General features: G+C 31.4%; 1 protein-coding gene and 1 pseudogene across 1 annotated transcript; both read right to left on the bottom strand.

The window, feature by feature from the left end:
- Nucleotides 1-4,955: 4,955 nt before the first annotated feature.
- On the bottom strand, nucleotides 4,956-7,159 carry LOC127745826 (receptor protein kinase-like protein ZAR1; annotated as a pseudogene).
- Nucleotides 7,160-10,271: 3,112 nt separating this feature from the next.
- Nucleotides 10,272-13,368, bottom strand: LOC107479120 (serine/threonine-protein kinase RIPK). Its single transcript, XM_016099265.3, has 5 exons — nucleotides 12,666-13,368; nucleotides 12,261-12,396; nucleotides 12,039-12,175; nucleotides 11,822-11,945; nucleotides 10,272-11,070 (listed from the first exon to the last, which is right to left on the bottom strand). Exons 1-5 carry the CDS (start codon nucleotides 13,047-13,049, stop codon nucleotides 10,484-10,486), a joined length of 1,368 nt encoding a protein of 455 aa, XP_015954751.1. The 5' UTR covers nucleotides 13,050-13,368; the 3' UTR covers nucleotides 10,272-10,483.
- Nucleotides 13,369-20,635: the final 7,267 nt, after the last annotated feature.

The raw sequence follows: 20,635 nt of genomic DNA, 5'->3' as shown, positions 1-20,635 counted from the left end.
ATAACATAATAATATTTTAAATTTAATTTTAAAATGACTGAAATACCATTATAGAATTATTCATATGGTTTACTCGTATTAGAAATGAGAAATTTGAATTTGATTTTAATAAGATTAAAGTACCCTTTTAATTTATTTTAAATGACTAAAGTTTTCTCTTTAAAACTCAAACAGAAACAAACTTTTAGTATTAATTTTAAAAAGCTAAATATCTTTGATAATTAAATATGTTTAATTATATTAGAAATTAATATTTGAATTTTATTATAACAAGTATGAAGTTTTACCCAGATTTCATTTTAAGAGACTACAAAACTTTTTTAACATTGATTTTAAAAAGGCTAAATTGCCCTTATATGATTAATTAAGATTGTATGATTGTATTAAAAATTAAAAATTTACATATAAAAAGACTAAAATATCTTTATACTTAACTTTTAAAAGACTAAAATAAATTTTAGGAGTAATCTCATTTTTAAAAAGACTAAAATATCTTATAATTGATGTTCAAGAAAACAAAATAAGCTTTGAACGTTAATTTAAAAAAAAATAAAATAACATACCATCATAGGACTAATTCACATTATTTGATTTATGTTAAAAAATAAAAATTTGAATATGATTTAAAAAAATAAAAATACTCTTGTGGTTCATATTTAGAGTACTATAATACCCTTTTAATCATTAACATAAAAAAGGCTAAATTTTTTTTATAATATTAATTAAATTTTTTTTATTATATTAAAACTTAAAAAATTTAATATAAATTAAAAAGATAAAAATACTCTTATACTTCGACTTTAAAAGACTAAAATAATTTTTTATAATTCATTTTAAGAGACTCAAATACTTTTTTATAATAATGGCTACTATTTAGTTATATTAAAAATTATAATTTTTAATTTTTAAAGTGACTAAAATACCTATGTAATTAATTTCAGACTCGTATTTTTTTAGTGAATTGTTGAAAAAACATTAGACTATAATAAGATTTTGTTTTAAGGAAGATAAAGATTGTTGAGACTCAATGATCTATACAAGTAAAAATCGTTTGATGTTTTAGTACACAAAAATTTGCATATAAAGTTGTACACTTAATTTGATAAAATTTTTACAAATATATTTATATTTTTTAAAAAATTTTCAATATAATTATCAAACATAGGTATTAAAACTTTAAAAAATTATCTTTTAAACACTGTTTTTAAAAAATAAAAATTTTATCAAATTAAGCAAATAATCTGCGGTTGACGTGGCCAAAATTTTGGTTCTTATGATAAAAACTAGGTTCATATGATTAAAAAAAAATCAGCATGCTATAGTATAATTATTAAAAGAATGGCTAACATAGGGTATTGTAAATTAAGATAAACACGTATCTCTTTATATCCGTCCAATTTAACATCTGTATATTATAATTTTCCTTTTAGTTAGTTCTTTTGTTTAGCCAAATCCTTTAAAATCCTTAAAGCTGTGTTTATTTATATAAACAAGACATTGAAATAAAAATACAAAAATATAAAATTGTGTTTAGCAGAAAAGACATGGATAAAAATAATATATCTAGAGACACTGAATTAGTGTATTTTGTATCTATCCTAATAAAAAGGATATAAAGACACTAATAAAAGATATATTTTATTTTTTATTTTTTTATTATTCTTATTAATTTTTCATAATTATATTTTTTTATTATTATATTTTTCATCTCAAATATTTTGAATGAAAAAAATAAAAATAAATTGAATTTTTATAATTTATTCTAGTTTATCATCAAACAGAATACAAAAACATAAAATTTTGTATTTCTGTCTCTTATATCTTGTTCTCAATATCTTTTCATATCCTATTTTCAAAAACAAAGGCAGGGTAATATACTTTCACCATGCTAGAACCTTAATTGTATTGTGAAAGTTTAAAAGGGTTATTTAGAAGGCTCTCTTATAACAATGTTTCAGTACAGTGAAATTGTCAATTATTATTGAGGACTAGATATGTAGGCAGGGTTCGGTCGAGTTGATATTCATCATTTGTATGTTGTCTTTTGAACTCATTTTTTTCATTTATAATTTTTATGTTTGATTTAAAACCATAGAAATTGTTTTCAATAATCTTACATTAATTTGCATAAAACAGAAGTAACTTTTATCTTTCCCTGTTCACAAGTTCAAAAACTTAATAAGCTTTCATATTTAGTCTTTTCTTTTTGAAAATTGTTTAAACGTATAATTTTACCCATTTTTGTATATTTTATAGTCATTTCAATTAAAATGTTTTATATTATGCACCAGAATAAATAAAATTTATTACATTATTATAAATATATATATATATTTTATATTAATAATGAAATTTGAATGAACTAAATAATTATTATTACTTTATATGAATATAATTATTGTTGAATGATATTTTGGTCTATCAGATTAAAAGATAGCTTATTTTAATCTTGCAGAAAAAGAGAAATATTATTTAGGTATCTTTCAAAGAAGGAGAAGAGTGAAGCTTTTCTCGTCATTTTATAAAGAAAAAATTTAGGATAATAACTCTTTAATCAATATTTAGTCAACTTTGTCTTTTTTCCCTTTTCCTCTTTTTTTTTTTGTCTTTATCTAATTATTAGGTTAAAAATTATTTGAATGTTTTATTAGTTTATTACTGACTAATTATTTTTTAAAAAAGATAAGTTCACTAATATCAACAATGCAATATAAACAAATTAATTCGCCATTGTATAAAATAATGTATTAGGTAGGATGACAAATTAAATGGACATGTCTGCTTCTTCTTTCTTAGAAGGCGATATAAAAATTCTACCCCGCTTCACTTTTTGGCTGGTTGATAGAATGACTCACCATAAAAGAATTTTTTTTCTTTGAAATTTTTTTGTTAATAAAAAGAAAAGTATTGGTTAAGTTAATTAAAATAAAAAAATAAAAATAAATTTATCCATAGGATTCTTTAATATCATTCTGTGTAAATTAGAGAGAATCTTTTTTTCTGTCTTTTTTAATGTCATACAATATTTCTCTATTCACTTAGCATTCGAAGCACGTGTGTATGGTCCGATGCAGTATCAATAGATGTATCCATTTGAACTTCAAATTGATGTTTATAAGAGGTCGATCAAAAATAAAGCCAGAATAAAAGGGTCTGTGTGTGAGGCGTATTTATCGAAGAAAATCACACTTGTTTTTGTTCTTACTCCTTTGAGCCTCGCTTCTAATTTAATCGCACAAGACTTGGCCGTAATATTAACTCCTGTGGTAATTGCTCATTTGAACCTACCTTGTCTATATTCAATCAAGTTAGCATACTCGAAAAAAAGAAACAATCTAGGTAGTTGGACTTCACAAAACTAAACTTAACCCACTTATACTTCTCCTTAATTGTCTTGAAGTCCATAAAATTTAGAGGGTGTTTGAGATGTTGTACGGAATAGAAAAAATGCAAAAATTTCAGCAATGGTTTCAATCCCATGTGAATGATCTAATAAATGGTGTAACATGTCCTCACTTGCATAATATGATTTGAGGGTCCTAATAGACAATGAACTAGTTGGACTATGATCAAGGTTAATGGAATAAAATTTCATATACCAAAACATGTTTAAAGAAGAGCAACGTACAACACGGTAATTTTTCTGAAGGACGATACTGGACAAGGTGAATATGACTGGTTTGGGTTGTTGATGAAGAAAAATTTAGAAATTTAAGTATTTGGGTCCACAATCAAATGGATTGTCATATTCAATTGTGAATGGTATGATCACGCACAGCCTCAAGACACTCGCATGCATAAAGACTATAAGATAATCGAAGTTAATCATTTTAGGAGGTATAATAGATTTAATTCATTCATCCTAGCACAAAATACATGGCAAGTATATTACATGCAATACTCCAAAAGGTCTAGGTCTAATTGGAGAGTTGTGACCAAATACAAACCAAGAGGTATGATTGAGACGGAAGAAAATGACGATGTGTAAGAGGAGTCATTCAAAAATCTTGAATCAAACTCTGTTAGATTAATAACTAAAACTGAAATTCTAGACATTCTTGCTTCACTTTTATGAAAGGTTGACATAATCGACCTCCCGGTACATTAACTTCAAAATTTGAATAAAGAAGACGATATGAATGACGAGAATGGTGATATTGATGATAATTCTACCTCTCCGTCTTCTAATGAGTTTGAGTAAATTCGTTTATCTTTTGTTTATCATGTTTTTATTTCGTGTCTTATTATAGCAACATTGGTCTAACTTTGTTTACTTTAGGTGACATAGCAGATGATAGAAATAAAGGGTGAGGTGATGATGGGTGAAATAATGACATGTACTCTTTTATGTAGGAGAAGTTGGAATGATCACATGTAGTGTATTTGTATGTTTAGGATTGACGATATTTTTCTATTTTTGTTATTTCCACAACTAGAAAATGGATTAATACAGACAGATTTACAGACAGATTTAGTCTTTATTACAGACGGATTTTTGGTTACCGATGAAATTACCGACGGATTTTGTCCCTCTGTAAAAGCTCCGTCGGAAAATTACAGACGGATTTTTACCAGTTACCGACGGATTTTCCCTCTGTAAATTCTCCATCTATTTCTCGAAGGCGACGAACTTTCCGACGGATTTTTCGTCTGTAATTACAGATGGATTTTCTGACGGATTTTCCGTCTGTAATTACAGACAGATTTTCAGACGGATTTTCCATCTGTAATTACAGATGGATTTTTTGACGGATTTTTCGTCTGTAATTTGAACTTTAGAAAATCATCTCCCACTCTGATTACAGACAGAAAATCCGTTTGTAAATCCGTTAGTAAGATAAAATTAATTTTTTTTATTTTTTAATTACAAAATAAGCTTGTTTTCATACAAAATAAATATAAATTTAATACAAATTTTTATCTAATTTATATTCAAATATTTATAATATTTCAAATAATAAACAAACAAGTCAATATAATTCAAAACATGAACAAAGTATATTGATATATCAACTATAATAATAAATAACCACCATACATCAACAAAGTGTATTGAGTAAATTAAAAGTTGTTAATGGGTATCCAAAAGGTTCTAAATAATTTTTCTCATACTAGTAAATTAAAAGAACTATGTTGCAAGCAACTCCTATTCAATTTCCTAACTCATTTGAACAATTTTCTGCTGCTGCTGCTTCTTCTTCTTCATCCCAGCTTTCCTCACACGGTCACAAATGTTCTCTAAGACCAGATCATCCATGTGCTGAAATAGTGGTATATATCTTACCAATCACCAGGGGCGCTTTTAACAGCTTGATCAAAATAGCCCTCAGCACGATCAGCATCCTTCTCTATTTGCCAAATTAAATCGGCATAGAGTGACAAAACAGTTGCATCACCAGGATTAGCCAAAATGGATCTTTCAAAATACTTCTCGGCTTGAGGATAATCTCTACGAACCTATATTTTCAAATTGAATATCAGTGAACCATTCATAGACAGAGCACAATAGTTTTCTTAGATCTTCCATGTATTGATGAGTTTCAAAAACAAGCTTTACCTCTTTTAAGAAATTAGCATAATTTCCAAGCAGAAGCGCATTGTTGGGGTTAGCTTGAATCATGGTTTGGTAATAAGCATCAGTCTTATCTGATTCCCAGCCACCTCCATCTGGGACTCTTCCACTGCCACCACATATCTTGCCACCATCACTCCTCTATTACCTCTCTTCTTCTCTTCACCATCATCTTCATCATATTCTACTAGGACTTGCCTATCTAAACCTGAGACTGAGAAGAGTTCTCTGATTGAAGGTTTTCCTTTTGTTGTGTGAATCACTTGGTCACTTTCTTTGATCTTGGTACCATGCTGACTCTTGAGCACATTACTACGTGGTATGCGACTCTTGTTGTCGTGCTTTGTTGGGCTTCGATGATCTGATGAGTCAGGCAAGTTTTGTCTTGGACTGGCAAATGATCTTGTTCTAGAAAATTGAAGAACCCTTTCTGCTTCAGGGGAGGATGGTTCCCTAGAATGGGGTATGAACGAGGTTGGTGTTGGTGCGGAGGAGCTTCTTAGTAACAGATGAATCAGAGCCATTTCCAAGCTAAAAAGTTGAGGAGGAATATTGCCTGAGAGATTATTCTTCCCAAGATGACTGCATGTAACATGTATTAGATGGATTTTTCTACATAAAAGTAGTAAGTCATTTATTGCAGAAAATAAAAGAGTTGACTCACAAATGTTTGGCATGGTGCAACTTATCAAGACCAGGTACACTGCCACTAGAAATTGGTATAGGTCCTTGAAGCTCATTGTCAGCTAAATCTAACCAATATAGGTTCGATAGATTACCAATAGAATGTGGAATCCTCCCAGTGAAGCTATTGGAATTTAAGGATCTGCAATTCAAAGTAACTGATTTAGACCATGATCCAAGAAATCATTAAGTTACAAAAGATAAAGATACTAAGGAAAAGGCCTCTAATAGAAAATATAAACAAGTTTCTTAAACATGAAGCAATCATTCAGTGACAATCCTTACATAAAGTGAAGCTCCTTCAGAAATCCGATTTCATCTGGAATAGGACCATTGAAACTACAGCCAACAAGAATTTTGAAGATAAACGAGAAACCATCTATCTTTGTTAAGAATTGTTTCATCAAAATCAATTAAGATTTGTGATACTAATTGAACAACCAGTACTGTCTTACAAGGTTGACAGTTTCCTCAACTCTCCAATGGCTCTTGGAAGTGGCATAGTCAAGTCCTTGTTGTAAGAAATATCCCTAGTTGAAAAAAAAAAATACAGATTCAAATAGAGTGAAAACTGCACACAAACTGCTAGCAAGAAAACACTGAAATGAAATGTATACAAGCAATGAAAACAAAATACTTACAAAGTCTCCAATTCGGATAGTGATCCGATATCTCCAGAAAGTTCACCTTCCAAACCCATGCTTGACAATGTTCTGAAATGATAGCAGGTTAATCTCTTAACAATAAATTCATTAAGATGGTGTGGCAAAGCATACCTTAAGGTTATTTCCTGCCGTCTTTTTCTTCTCAACTGCTTTCAAACTGGGTGTACTAGAAAGAGGCCTAGGATCTTTTGCAGGTGAATCTCTATATGGTTCACTCTTTGTTGTTCTGTGTTCACTTCCTGAATAAAAAACTTACCCCAATTATTATCTCTGAAGAAAAATAATAGAGAAAATAGGAAAATAACATGCTGAAACCAGTATGCTACAGTACCTGCAGGTGACTCAAGGGAGGATTCTTTGGGCAAGCTATCTACTTTCCTGGATAAATTACACAATGGATCCTGCATGAAGGAAGATTGATTACAGGGCCTGCTTTTCCGCTCAAAAGCGTTTGAAGTAGAGAACAAGTTTGTCTTTTTTTAATTAGTGCTTGGTAGATATGCAACTTTTGGCCTTGTTAGGTGGAGATGATCACTAACATTAAGCATTAGACAAATAGTTTAAAGGTTATTACTTATTATTCTATCTTTTCTCATATTTTAAATTTAAGCTACATTAATTTAAATCTTATATTGAAATATACTACAATGTTGTGAATCGGTAGAGTAAAAATGTGAAACCCATCAAAATCATCATCATATATATATAGACACACATTAAAGAAAGAAGATGAAAGCTTTTACTATATCAAGTTTAAAATAAAAATAAAAAAATGATTAACTAACGAGGAAGTACATGCCTGATCTGTGTTAGCAAAGGGTGGTTGTGTGTGTGAATTGAATTCCTTGAATATTGATCTAAAAGAAAAACATAAACTATCTTCCACACATTATAAATGCATATCATGCTTAATAGAACAAACAGTAAGAGATCTTTCTACCATGTTTGTCTATGAAATCCATTATAGGTGGTGTTACACAATATCATCTTTTTTTTTTTTTTTGGACAGGATGGTGCCAACCTAATGCATAAACATAGCATTCCTAGGTTACTCCATTAAGAAAACTGACTAAAATGAGAACTAAACAAGATTATGATGTATGCTTGTTTGACAAACCTGTTCATGCAAACAAGCCTCTGAATTCTTAATTTTTGTATCTCCTTCAGGATAATTTTGCTGTAATTCATAGGAAATTAATCCTGAACAATTTTCACTACCTGCTAAGCATATAACACCCATCAAATTAGAGTAGAATCAATGTAGGAGAACAAATAATTCATAATTAATACAACTGGGATTATGGAGAACCTGACGGAGATGATGGTACAGCTTCATCAAATGCATTGCCTAGTGGTTGATTAAATGATGAGCTAGATGGAACTTGCCCACCAAAATATTTTACAATGGAATGTGTCCCCTGGAAACATACAGTTTTGATAAAAATTTCAATACCACTGTGACAGAAATAGCTATCACTTGCTAAGGAGTTACGATCATCGAAAAGAAAAAGTTTTAAAGGGTAAGCTGGCAAGTATGCACCTAAACATTGAACATATAGCTTATTGATAAGATATATCAATGCTATAATAAGCATTTCAAAACCTTATGATGTGCTTACTGTTCTAAGGTTGAGAGAAAATTTGTAACTGAAGCAGTTCAAACTTACAGATGGTATGGGGACAATCTTACCAGTAGAAACAGACAGTGATGTAACTCCCCAGTTGTTATTTTCATTCCCATGAGTCTTAGAGTTGCAAAAGCCCAAAAATTCACGTAATGCAGCTTGAAACAGAGTGAGGGCATCTTCTTGAATCTTTGTTGTTCCGTATCTTAAAGGACAAGATTTAGAAGGAAACTTTCTAAGTGAATCTGATTTTCCTTTCTGAAAGAAACATTAAAATAAGACAGATAAATTGATGCAAAACTACTGATGAATACAGAAGATGACTCAACCCTAAGAGTCAAGTCATCCACTAAGACATTACCAGTGGGAGTTACAACCTAAATTTTGGGAGCAGCATCAATATCAAAATAATAACAAAATCATAATGCTATACTTTCCAAGTGAGTCCTCAATCGCGAGTGAAGCTGTCAATAGTCTCCTTCCAGTTGCTGCTCTCTGGACATTAGTTTACCATGAGCCAACATCATCAAAATCAATATCAAACTATGAAAGTTAAAAACTATAGAAAGCAATGGCCTACCATGAATTTTAGGTCAAAAAAGCTTCGATTGCAGAAAATAATTCATCAAAATTAGAGTAAACCTACAGATTCAAACAAAGCACAAAAGTAGAGTATGATAAACCTAGAACTGGCATAAAAAATTGAGCCCTAAAATTTATCACGAAGAACAGAATCATATATATACCTGAAATTTGATATGGTTACGAGAAGAACTGAGAGAGCGAGTTGAGATTAGATGGAAGAGGAGCCAGAGGGAGCAGATGCGATGAGAGCGGCGGCAGAGAGAGCTCTGCGACGATGGGAGTAGATGCGACGAGAGCGGCGGCGGAGGGATCTCGTGCGATGCAAGGGATGACAGAGAGAGATTGTGTGACGCAATGGCAGCAGCGGCAGCGGCAGCGGCGGAAGAAGCAGAAGTAGCAGCCACGGAGAGAAGAAGTAGCTTGTGCTACGGAGAGAAGAAGAAGAAGCCGTGTTTCATTTGGAAGAAGCTGGAAGAAGCTCGAGTTTCATTTGGGTTTAATTCAATATCTCCGACAGAAAATTTTAAATTACAGACGGATTTTCCGTCTGTAATAATTTAATGAAACGTAGAGTTTCGTCTATTTAATTACAGACGGAAAATCCGTCTGTAATCATTTTTCACAGAAAAAATTTAATTTTTTCGACGGAATTATCGACGGATTCTCTTTTCCGTCTGTAATTTATGCTAATCCAATTTTTTTGTTTTTCGACAAAAAAATTTTCTGAAATTCTTTCTGTATTTCCGTGGAATAAAATCCGTCGAAAATATTCGTCTGTAATAACTAGTTTTCTAGTAGTGTTCGTTATATTTTAGTTTTGAATAATCTTATAAATTTAATTGAATATATTTTTTTTATATCATTTACTTCCTATATTAAAATTTAATCGTATAACAGCTATCCAAATAAACAGTTAAAAAAATATATTTATCGATGGTATAGTATTTAAATTTTGTGATTTGTTTATTTTTTACTCTGTATATCCGAGATATGTAATGACAAAAAAAACATAAATATTTTATATGTCGCACATTTTAGAAAATAATATATTTAATATTTAAATAAAAAAATCCCTTACTATATAAGCTAATAATAAGAAAGCTAAATTAAATATATAGAAGAAGAATAATGAAAAAACCATTAAAAAAACTCAAACATGTTTTCCTTGCAATGACTATTACACATTTGCATGCTCTTTTTCTCTCTTGCTCATTACACTTGGCCAGTTAGGGTAGCAGTTGGCACGCACGGTATATTCAAAATTAAATAAAAAAACATGGTTGCGAGAAAAATATCTATATACATGTACAATAAAGATATTTATATTATATGCCACGCATGGTAAATACTAACTATGTATGCGAAGGTGGAGAATCTGATTCACTTGATGATGATCTTCTATTCGTGTGGTGTCTCTCATTCTCTGAATTTAAATGTGAATGTGGCCTTGGTGACTTAGGTGATTTAGCAAGCGGATGTGGTCGCCTATGACGATGATGATGATGATGTCCACTTTTCTTCTCCTTGTTAGGAGAAGGAGAAGGAGAAAAAGAAGATTCAACACCACTATTATTATTATTATTATTACTTTCATTAGGAACGGTATACACAAAGGGCCCAATTGGAATATCATCAAAGTCCTGAAGGGGATCAAGAACCTTAACAACAGCACTCATAGTGGGCCTGTTCCTGGGCCTATGGCTAAGGCATTGGTAGGCCAATGCTGCAGCCTTTCTTGATCCCATTTCAGAGTACTGCCCTTCAAGTTTAGGGTCCATTATCCTTCCGAGTTTTCTTGGGTCATTGAGCATTGGCCTTGCCCATTCCACAAGGTTTTGTTCCCTTGGTACCTTACTCTTGTCCACTGATCTTCTTCCTGTTAGAAGCTCTAACAATACTACCCCAAAGCTGTACACGTCACTCATTGCTGTCAAGTGACCTACACAACAAAAAATATAAGATATTATGAACATTAATGTGTTAGACTGTTCGTTAGCTATGCTATAATAAATTATAATTAATTCTGAGGTAATTAATAATTATTAAAATTGAGTTAGGTACAAGTTGACAACAACCGTGTTAGCAGTTAACTATCATTAGAAATGTCAAGGTGTTTTTTCTCCTATGATTGTTTTTGTGGACAAATGTAAAGTGGCGGTGCATGATCAATGGTGTAATAAAAGCTAAATAAATATGTTTCTGGTTATAGTTAGAGAATGAATATTTTCATTCTCTTACATGTTATTTGTTATTTGTTCATTATATTTTTGTTTAAATATGTTAAAAAATTGAGTATTATTGTCAAAATAAAAATGATGACAATATCCATTTCATTTTGATTTTATATATATAGGTATTTGCTAAACTTGTATTCCTTTATTTTATTCTATTTTATCTAATAGAATGATAGATAAATGAGAACGAATAGAATAATTGGTGTACATTTTTGTTATGTATATATAGTACAATACAATTATATGTAACTAGTCTATTAATAAACACGTATAAATTTATCTTTTTATCAGTTAAACGTAGGTAATAGTAAAAAATGTGTAATTACTAATTAATTAATATGGTCAACAGAATTCTTGAATTCGAACGCTAGAAACTGAAAAATACATGTATATATATTTAGAATTGTAGCACAGCAAATAAAAAAAAGTTAGAATTGAATAAGAAATAAAATATACCTGTCATGACATATTCCGGGGCAGCATAGCCTTGGGTTCCCATAACACGAGTTGAAACGTGGGTGTCATCTCCTTCAGGACCATCCTTTGCTAACCCAAAATCAGATAGTTTTGCATTGTAATCCTAAAACCATAATTCATATATTGAATGAGTTCAATAAATAATTATTCTAATGGCGAGAGAGAGAGAAATTATTTATATATTATTGATGCTTACAGAGTCTAACAATATGTTTGAAGCTTTGAAATCTCTATAGATGACTTGCTTCTCTGCCTCATGGAGAAAGGTTAAACCCTTTGCAGCTCCAACAGCAATTTTCATTCTTGTTGACCAGGGCAATGATGCTGAGAATCCTGGAAAAAAAAAAACAAGTAAATTAATTAATCCAATATGAAGATTATTATTGAAAGAAAATTAATTATTTAGCTAATATCTTACTTCTAAATAGTTGATTTTCTAAGCTGCCTCTTGGTAAGTATTCATATACCAAAAGCCTATGATCTTCTTCACAGCAATATCCAATCAGCTTCACAAGGTGTGGATGCCTTAGTTGACCCAGGAAAACCACTTCAGTCTGTTGCAAATTAAAACCAAAACAAGCAAGGTTAGAACTTAGAACCCACAAGTCAAAAAACACTAATTATTACCATAAATTCATAATTAACCACTTATTATATCATTAATCACCAAGGTATTATATTTATAATAATGGGATCAATTACACTTTTATACTAAAAAATTTGGCAGTATTGTCCGCATACAATAACATTTTATTTGCAAAGGTAGGTATAAAATCGACTTCCGATCCCTTGATTATAATATTGAATATTAATATATACATACCAACCACTCTTTATGGCCTTGGGAGCCATCCAAGTCCAAGAGCTTAACAGCAACAGGCTGAGGCTTAAGGCCATGCCTAAGCTTATCATCAATGAAGCCCTTGTGAACCGGTCCGAACCCGCCTTCGCCAAGGAAGTTACTGGACGAGAAATGCTGAGTGATGAGCTTGAGCTCAGCCAGCGTGAAGACATGCAGGTTTGTTCCCGCCAGCGACATCGACAGATCCTCCGAGAATGTTGTGCTTGGGAAGCTCAAGTCACTCACTGATATCCTCTGCGAACATATTGGCTTCGTCGAAACCACTCTCTTCGGCTTTCTTGATGGGTACTCTCCTTTGTAACATCCCGGCAACATTGATTTCCATATTCCTTTCATGAATGTCATTCTTCTTCTTTCTTCAATCAATGAATCGATATGATATGATACTAGTGTATATTTATATATATGGTGATGCACTTGGTGGGAATATGAGAGTGTTAGGTAAGAAGGATCGAGAGAGATAGTGTGTGGTAAGGTGGAAATGGAAAATGGGGTTTTGGACTTTTCAAGAGAGAATGTAAATTAAAATAAAGAGAGTTCTAATATTCAAAATCTTCAACTGCACCAAGAGAAAATGGAGAGGCTTTTCTACCTTCTTTCGTTGGTTGATTTTTTCTCCATCTAGGTTCTAATTTCTTTTTTATTAGTTGTGTAGGTATATGCAATTTGGAATACTTGCACTCTTTAATTGTGTGTGCGTGTATATTTATAGAAAGAGAGAAGTTTTCGATACTTGCATGCAGTGGTTGTTTGGCAAGCAAGAAAAGACCAAAAGATTTGAACAACTTAATTAATTAAGATTTTGATTATTATTATTTGATTTAAATGGGAAACCCCAAGTCTACGATGTAATTATCAAAGCAAAATGACATGCCTACCCTCCGTTCCTTGACTTTGATGCATTAATGGTTATAAGTTTGGAAAAGGAGGAACTTTTTCGGCTCGTCTTCTTATCTTATTATATATGTAATAATTTGCAACCTTTCCGATTTCAAAAGCACCTTCAAGAATATTTCCTCTAATTTTTCAAAGGGATAGATGTGACATAAACTACAAAGTCCTGCAAAGCTGCACTTTCTTCGGACCAAAATATTTTCATACGGCAAATAATAATCATTTAAAAATCCTATTTTTACTCCCTACCCCTTCGCTTAACTCGTGGGTTATCGTTGACCTTCTTCCAACATATGCTGTTTAAAGAGGAGTTCTAGTAGCCCCGAAAAATATATCGAGAAAAAACGAGAACAAACAAGTAGAAGAATAAAAAATTGTCTTTTTTTTTTTTATCAAAGATAAAAAGATTCGACTCTCGCGACTTCTAAGTGAATATAGAAAGACTATGTCATTTGAGTTATAATTCATTGACAAAAAATTGTCTTTGTTATTATGTATATATATGTTTTACTATATATTAAACTCACTTGACATTTTTGTTTTTTTACCATTATTATTTGATTGAACGTAATTCTCAACTGGGATCAGGGTAAAATCACACCAAATCTAAATAGATAAATGTTAAAAAAGTTAGGTCTACAATAAATGTGAATTCCGAAACATTTTTCACATACGTTCCATTCCATTTCCCTAGTCCTCTACTCAAAAGGCCAATTTCGTGAATCAAGGAGATTATATGTGTATAGCATTTTATTTACATGTTTATTTTTCTTATGCGTGTTTGTTCTTCAGCGTATTGAAAATAAAATCCTTGGTTGGTCAACTTCAGCATAGAGTTGGTTTGCGGTTTCTAGAAGATGATGCAGCTCAAATACAAATTAATTAATGCAACTTGTTCAGTTGTCTTAAATAAATACAAAAAATGACGAAACAACATATTATGGCCTAGCTTTCAAGTTAGCCAGGCATGACAGTAATAGCCAGTCCAAGTATATGCCTTTTCTGGAAGCATGCTCGCCCAATGAAATTAAACAGTAATGATTGAGGAACAATAAAAAATTAGTCTAAATTTATTTTAATTTATTTAATATTCATTAATTATTATTAAAATTAATAAATAGTAAATAAAATAAATTTAAACCGTTTAAATTTATTTTTTATTATTTTTTTTATCAATATCGAAAGTTAAATTTAAATTAAATCAAAAATCAAATAAGACTTAAATTCGACCAACATAAATCAAGCTAAAATTTTTACTTATAGATTTTCTATCATTTATTATAATACTATAATAGAGAGGAAAAAAACTTTGTCACAAGTATATAATTTTATTCAATAATATTTTGTATTCATGTAAATTTTTTAACCAAGTCAACTAAATTCTTTTTGGATAACGCGTCTCCTATCTTTTAACGTAAAACTTCTTCCTCAATGCTGCAGAGATTCTCTTTCTCAACGTAGAGTTTCTTCTTTCTTAATGTAGAGCTTCTCGTCGTTCTTCTCTGCTCTAATTTCTCTATTTTTCTTCTTCGTTTTCTTCAACGTAAAACTTCATTTTCTTTTTCGTTTTCTTCTTCAATCTGCATTGCATTTATATTCTTCATTTTCTTCTTCGTTTTCAAATTTCAGATTTCTTCTTCGTTTTTAAATTTCAATAGCGTATCAAAACAATGAATGATTCAACTTCAAATCAGTTGAATGAGAATGATTTGAATTATTCTTCTGAATCGAATCAAATGGACGAGGTTTGGATTATTCAATTTTGAATTGAATAGAAAAGAATTCAATTGCTAAATCCAGTTGTTTATGAACACAATTTTCTGTTTATTTGGTATTATACATTGGTGTCGTTTTGATCATATTTTCGGTTCATTCTAGACGTAGGTGTTTCTAAATTTAAATTTATATAATGGACAATTTTCGGTTCATTTGGTATTATACAACGGTTTTGCTTTAATAATATTTTTGGTTCATTCTTTAATCAATTAAATAGCAATGGAATGCAATTGAATAAAGTGATAATGAATAGAATGCAGGAGTTTCTGAATTTACAGAATGTATTTCGGTTCATTGGTCATTACAGAATGCACATGTTATCACAATATTTTCTATTCATTTTACAATCCAGGTGTGTTGTGGATGAACAATTTGTCCCAAAGGTTGGGATGACTTTCAAGACACTAGAAGAAGCTGAAAAGTTCTACAAAGATCATTCTAAACTTGCCGATTTTTCTACAAAAATAAGGAACATCACTCAGAAAGGATATGAGATTAAGAATCAACTAATTACATGTAGTAGATACGAAAAGTGAAAATCTAAGATATCTCCAACTCTGAAGACAAATCCCTTAGTTGGAATAAACTGTCCAGCTAGAATTTATGTACATATATTAAAGGATGTTAGTCTTTGGATAATTTCAAAAATTGTTTTAAATCATTCACACCCTTGTTGTCCAAATCGAGCAGTGATACTTAAATAACACAGGGAGCTAAGCATGTTTATGCGTCGTACTATTCAAAACAACGAGGAAGCCAGAATCAGACTGAGTAAAATATATCAGTCATTTATTTGTAGAGCAATGTGCAGTCATCGGGAACTAAGTTTTTTTGAAAAAGATGTGAGGAATTACATTACAAGGAAAGTACGGGATGTTTTCGAACAAGACGATGCCAAAGAATTTGGCAAGTACTTATTAAGAATGAAAGAGAAGAATCAAAAATTCTTTTTTGAGCTTAACCTTGAAGCTGATCACTCCATCAAAAATGCATTTTGGGCCGATGCAAGAAGCAGGCTGCATACGAGTATTTTAGAAATGTTGTTTCATTTGATACCACTTACAACACAAATAGGTATTTCGTTCACTACGATATAGTTTTCGGTTCATAGAGCCAACAAATTTTGGTTCATAACTATTTTGAGTGTCCATTTTTGTAGGTACAATTTGGTTTTTGGTTCTTTTTTGGGTGTGAATCACCACGGTCACTCGACACTTCTTAGATGTGCTTTGATGACAAATGAGAACATCCAGTCATTTCAATGGTTATTCGAATGTTGGCTTCATTGCATGGGAGGAAAGGCACTAAAAGGGATTCTTACCGATTAATGTGCATCGATGCAAAGGGCTATTGAGGCTTGTATGCCAACAGCATTTCATCGGTGGTGCATTTGGCATATCATGAAGAAGATCCCAAGCAAATTAAACGGCTACAAGCGACATGAAAAAATTGAACAATGGATGAGTTATGTTGTTTGGAACTCGTTTACAAAAGACGCATTCGACAAAAATTGGAATGATTTTGTCACAAAGTATGGTGTTGGAGGCAATAAGTGGCTTTCAGGTAATCGAGGTTTAATTCGAATCATTTGATGTTGTTACTTTTTTCGATGAAAACGACTATAACTTTCAGTTCATTTGCACGTCTAATTTCGGTTCATCTTGCAGAGCTTTTTAAAGATCGTCATTTATGTATTCCAGTTTATTTGAATCACCACTTTTGGGTAGGGATGAAAAGCACACAAAAGAGCAAGAGCATGCATGCTTTTTTTAACAAGTTTATCACACGCAATAGCTCCCTGATTCAATTTGTAAAACAATATGATAATTGCCTAGGAAGCAAAGAACAAAGAGAGATAGAATTTGATGTTGCAGATTTTCATACTGTGATACTGTGTGCAAAAAAATCACCAATAGAGGCTCAATTTTAGCACGTGTATACTCATGAGAGGTTCAGGGAAGTTCAAGCACAACTCAGAGGAAAGATAAATTGCATCACAAGATCAATGCATTCCACTCTAGGTTTTATGACATACGAAGTTGTAGAGCAGGTTTTTAACTTAACATTCAACAAGTTTGTTGTTACATATGACGCAATATCACGCGAAGTAAAGTGCCAGTGCCTGTTGTTTGAGTCAATGCGGATACTATGTTGCCATTCTCTAAGTGCCTCAAGCTTTGAGCAAGTAGATAAAGTGGCACCAAAATATATATTGGAACGCTGGAGTAAAAACGTAAAGAGGAGGCACACACATATCAAGAACAGCCAGGACGAGCCTCTATTGGAGCCGAGAAGCAAGAGATTCGACGATTTGGTATTTCGGTCGCACAATATTTATGAATTTGTGTCAGAATCTGAGAAGCTGACTGGAATTCTACACTAGGCTTTTGATAATATCATGGCTGAGATGCAAAAATATCAAGCAAAAAGTAAAGGTAAATGTTCGTTATCTCACGAAGACGCCACGTTGAGTGATGTTAATGACCTTCAAAGCCCCCACGTGTTAGAACAAGAGGCCGTCTCAAGAACAGATTGGGATCAAATATGGAAAAATAGATTGCAACTAGCTCTAAGCGAGATAACATTGATTTGCTTTTGATTAGGGAAAAATTCGTCTGTGCATTTTGCTAATATATGATTTATTTTCTTTTTTGCAGTTGAACCTTTTATATGGTGGATCAATGATTGATGCACAGGATATGGATTATCCTGGAGAGGATTATAGAAGTTTTGGTTTTTATTAATATAAATTTCAATTCATATATGACTAAATTTTGGTTCATCTGGGTTTTAGTCATATAATAAGGGTTTATTTGGATTCATGTTTTATTGAATAGTCACTTCTGCAATTGTGTTATGTCAAAAAGTTTAGGTGTTTCTGAAATTGAATAGTGATATATATATATATATATTAATACATTGAATCCATTCACTGTAAACTTAGATTCATTTAATATAGCCCAGACAGTTCCAACAAATATATACATTAACACTAACATTAACATTTACATTAATATTAACAACTATACATTAAAAAAAAAGATTTTTAAATATATACATTAACACTTACAACGAGTTAAAGAAAAAGTGTTTGCTTTTTACAACGAGTTAAACAAATTAATGTTAATTACAATTCCTTACAAAGAGCCAAAGATTGAAACTATAACCTATTTACTTTCTAAATCCCCAGATGAGAATTTACAAAAAGGGCTTGAGAGGACAGTGGATGGTTTTGGGAGTCTTATCGCTCCAGATGCCTCAATGACTTTGTTTCTTAATTTATTTATCTTGTGCAAGAGAATGGTTGGACCATATTCCCGCCTGAAAGCATTTATTTCTTCCTACAATTCAATTGAAAGAAATTACTTAATTTGAACCCAACTGAAATAAGAAATGAACCAAATTTTATTAAGAAAGAAATTAGTTACCCGTTTCCAATTTTTACATCTATACTTCCTGTTTTTTATCTTTTCAGGATCAATTGTTTTCAGCCATTTCATCACATATATCCTGCAATCATAACTAAGAAAGAAATAAGAAACTAAAATATGATTAATAGGAGAGACAATAAAATATATTAATAATAGCACTATATCAAAGAAAGATTTACTTTGTTCGTTGACTGCAGATCGGAATATACGGTGCTTCAACGCCCTCTCCGTCATCCATTAAAGGTTCTGCCTTAACATAAATCCTCATCTGGGATACTATTAAGCTCTGAAAAAGATACAAAAAGTAAATGAAACTAAACCCACAATCAGCACAACGAGTGATTGATAATGGCTAGAAATAATAGATAATTTACACAAAAATATGTATAACTTACAACAAATTTGTTCAAAGTTATTCCTGACTCAGGTATATCTTTTTTCTTAACAGGGTCAAGCACATAGAAGACCTTCTTCTTAACATCAGCAATCGACAACCACCAATGGCTTCCATGGCAAACTGGTGCAAACAGCTGAAGTTTGAAAAAAGGATACAATATTTCAGTCTAAATGATAGCAAATGACAGAATTATTAAAGAAGTTTTAGAAATCACAACTTATAAATGGATACGATTCCAGTTTTCTTTTGTAAAAAAAAAAAAAAGACAGGTAGTCCTTAAATTCAATGATCCAGTAGGCCTTCTTAGTGTTTGGGTCAATGTAGTCCTCCTTAGCTTGTTCATCTTTGAATGCACCGAGGACGGTGCAGACTTTTAAGTATGGAGAGGTCGTCTGACCAGTCGGTATTTTTGGGTGACAAGTCTCTAATTTCAACACTTTTGCATTTCATTTTTAGGTCTTTTAGGACTCTTTGTTACATTTTCTCATTTTGTATATATATACACAATAAGCTTAGTCAAAATCATGATATTTTTCAAGGATTTATTCTATAGGGCATCCCAATTGATTTGAGTAAAAATTTTTCTCATTGAACTTGCTTGAATTATATATATATCGTGGAACATGTTTTGAGCTAAGAACACAAGCTTGTGAGATTTTGAGCCTAATTGTGTGATTACATTTTATAACCACTATTTTCCTTCTTGTGTGCATTGTTCTCATTCTATGATTGTAATCTTTGATTTGTTTGATTCTTTATGTCCATTATTCCTTGTATACATGCATATATATTATTGAGGCCATTGTTTCATTTAGCGCACTTATCCAAATAGCCTACCTTTTATCAACCTTTGTTAGACAATTTTGAGCCTACGATTAACCCACTTTGTTCTTTAATTTAGCACATTACAAGCCTTAAAGCGAAAAATAATGAATGTCCTTTATTTGGATCTTTGATTAGCTTAGGCTAGTGAGTGTGTATCATTCAAGTGTGGGGGAACTAGGGACATTGGTTGAGGTAAAAGGGTGTTTTGTATTTCTATTGAAAATATTGGGAATTGGGTACATACTCATGCATTAATTAAATGTAAAACTGTAACACCCTACTATACTTAATCTTATGCTTAAGTCATAAGACTGAAATAGTATGGTATTACGACTTCTAAAAGTAAAAATATATACATAATAATAAGGAAAAAGATACTCAATTAGGAGCCTTGAAAAACGGGTAAAACAAATTCGCAAAAAGAAAAGCGCAACGCTCGAGGAATCGAATTACTTGCGTGCTAAGAAACCTAAAAGGAAGAGATAAAGATAAATAAGAGAATAAAGGAAAGCCTAGGAACAAAATAACCAGTTTCTTGGAGAGCAAGCTAAGTAACTAAGTACATATATACATAATCTGATAAACCAAAACATCCCAGGGACTACTCC

Source organism: Arachis duranensis, chromosome 3 (genome assembly GCF_000817695.3).
Source record: "Arachis duranensis cultivar V14167 chromosome 3, aradu.V14167.gnm2.J7QH, whole genome shotgun sequence".
In the NCBI taxonomy this organism is placed as follows: Eukaryota; Viridiplantae; Streptophyta; class Magnoliopsida; order Fabales; family Fabaceae; genus Arachis; species Arachis duranensis.
Note: the sequence above shows the minus strand (reverse complement) of the source record. Positions and strands in the feature narration are given on the sequence as shown.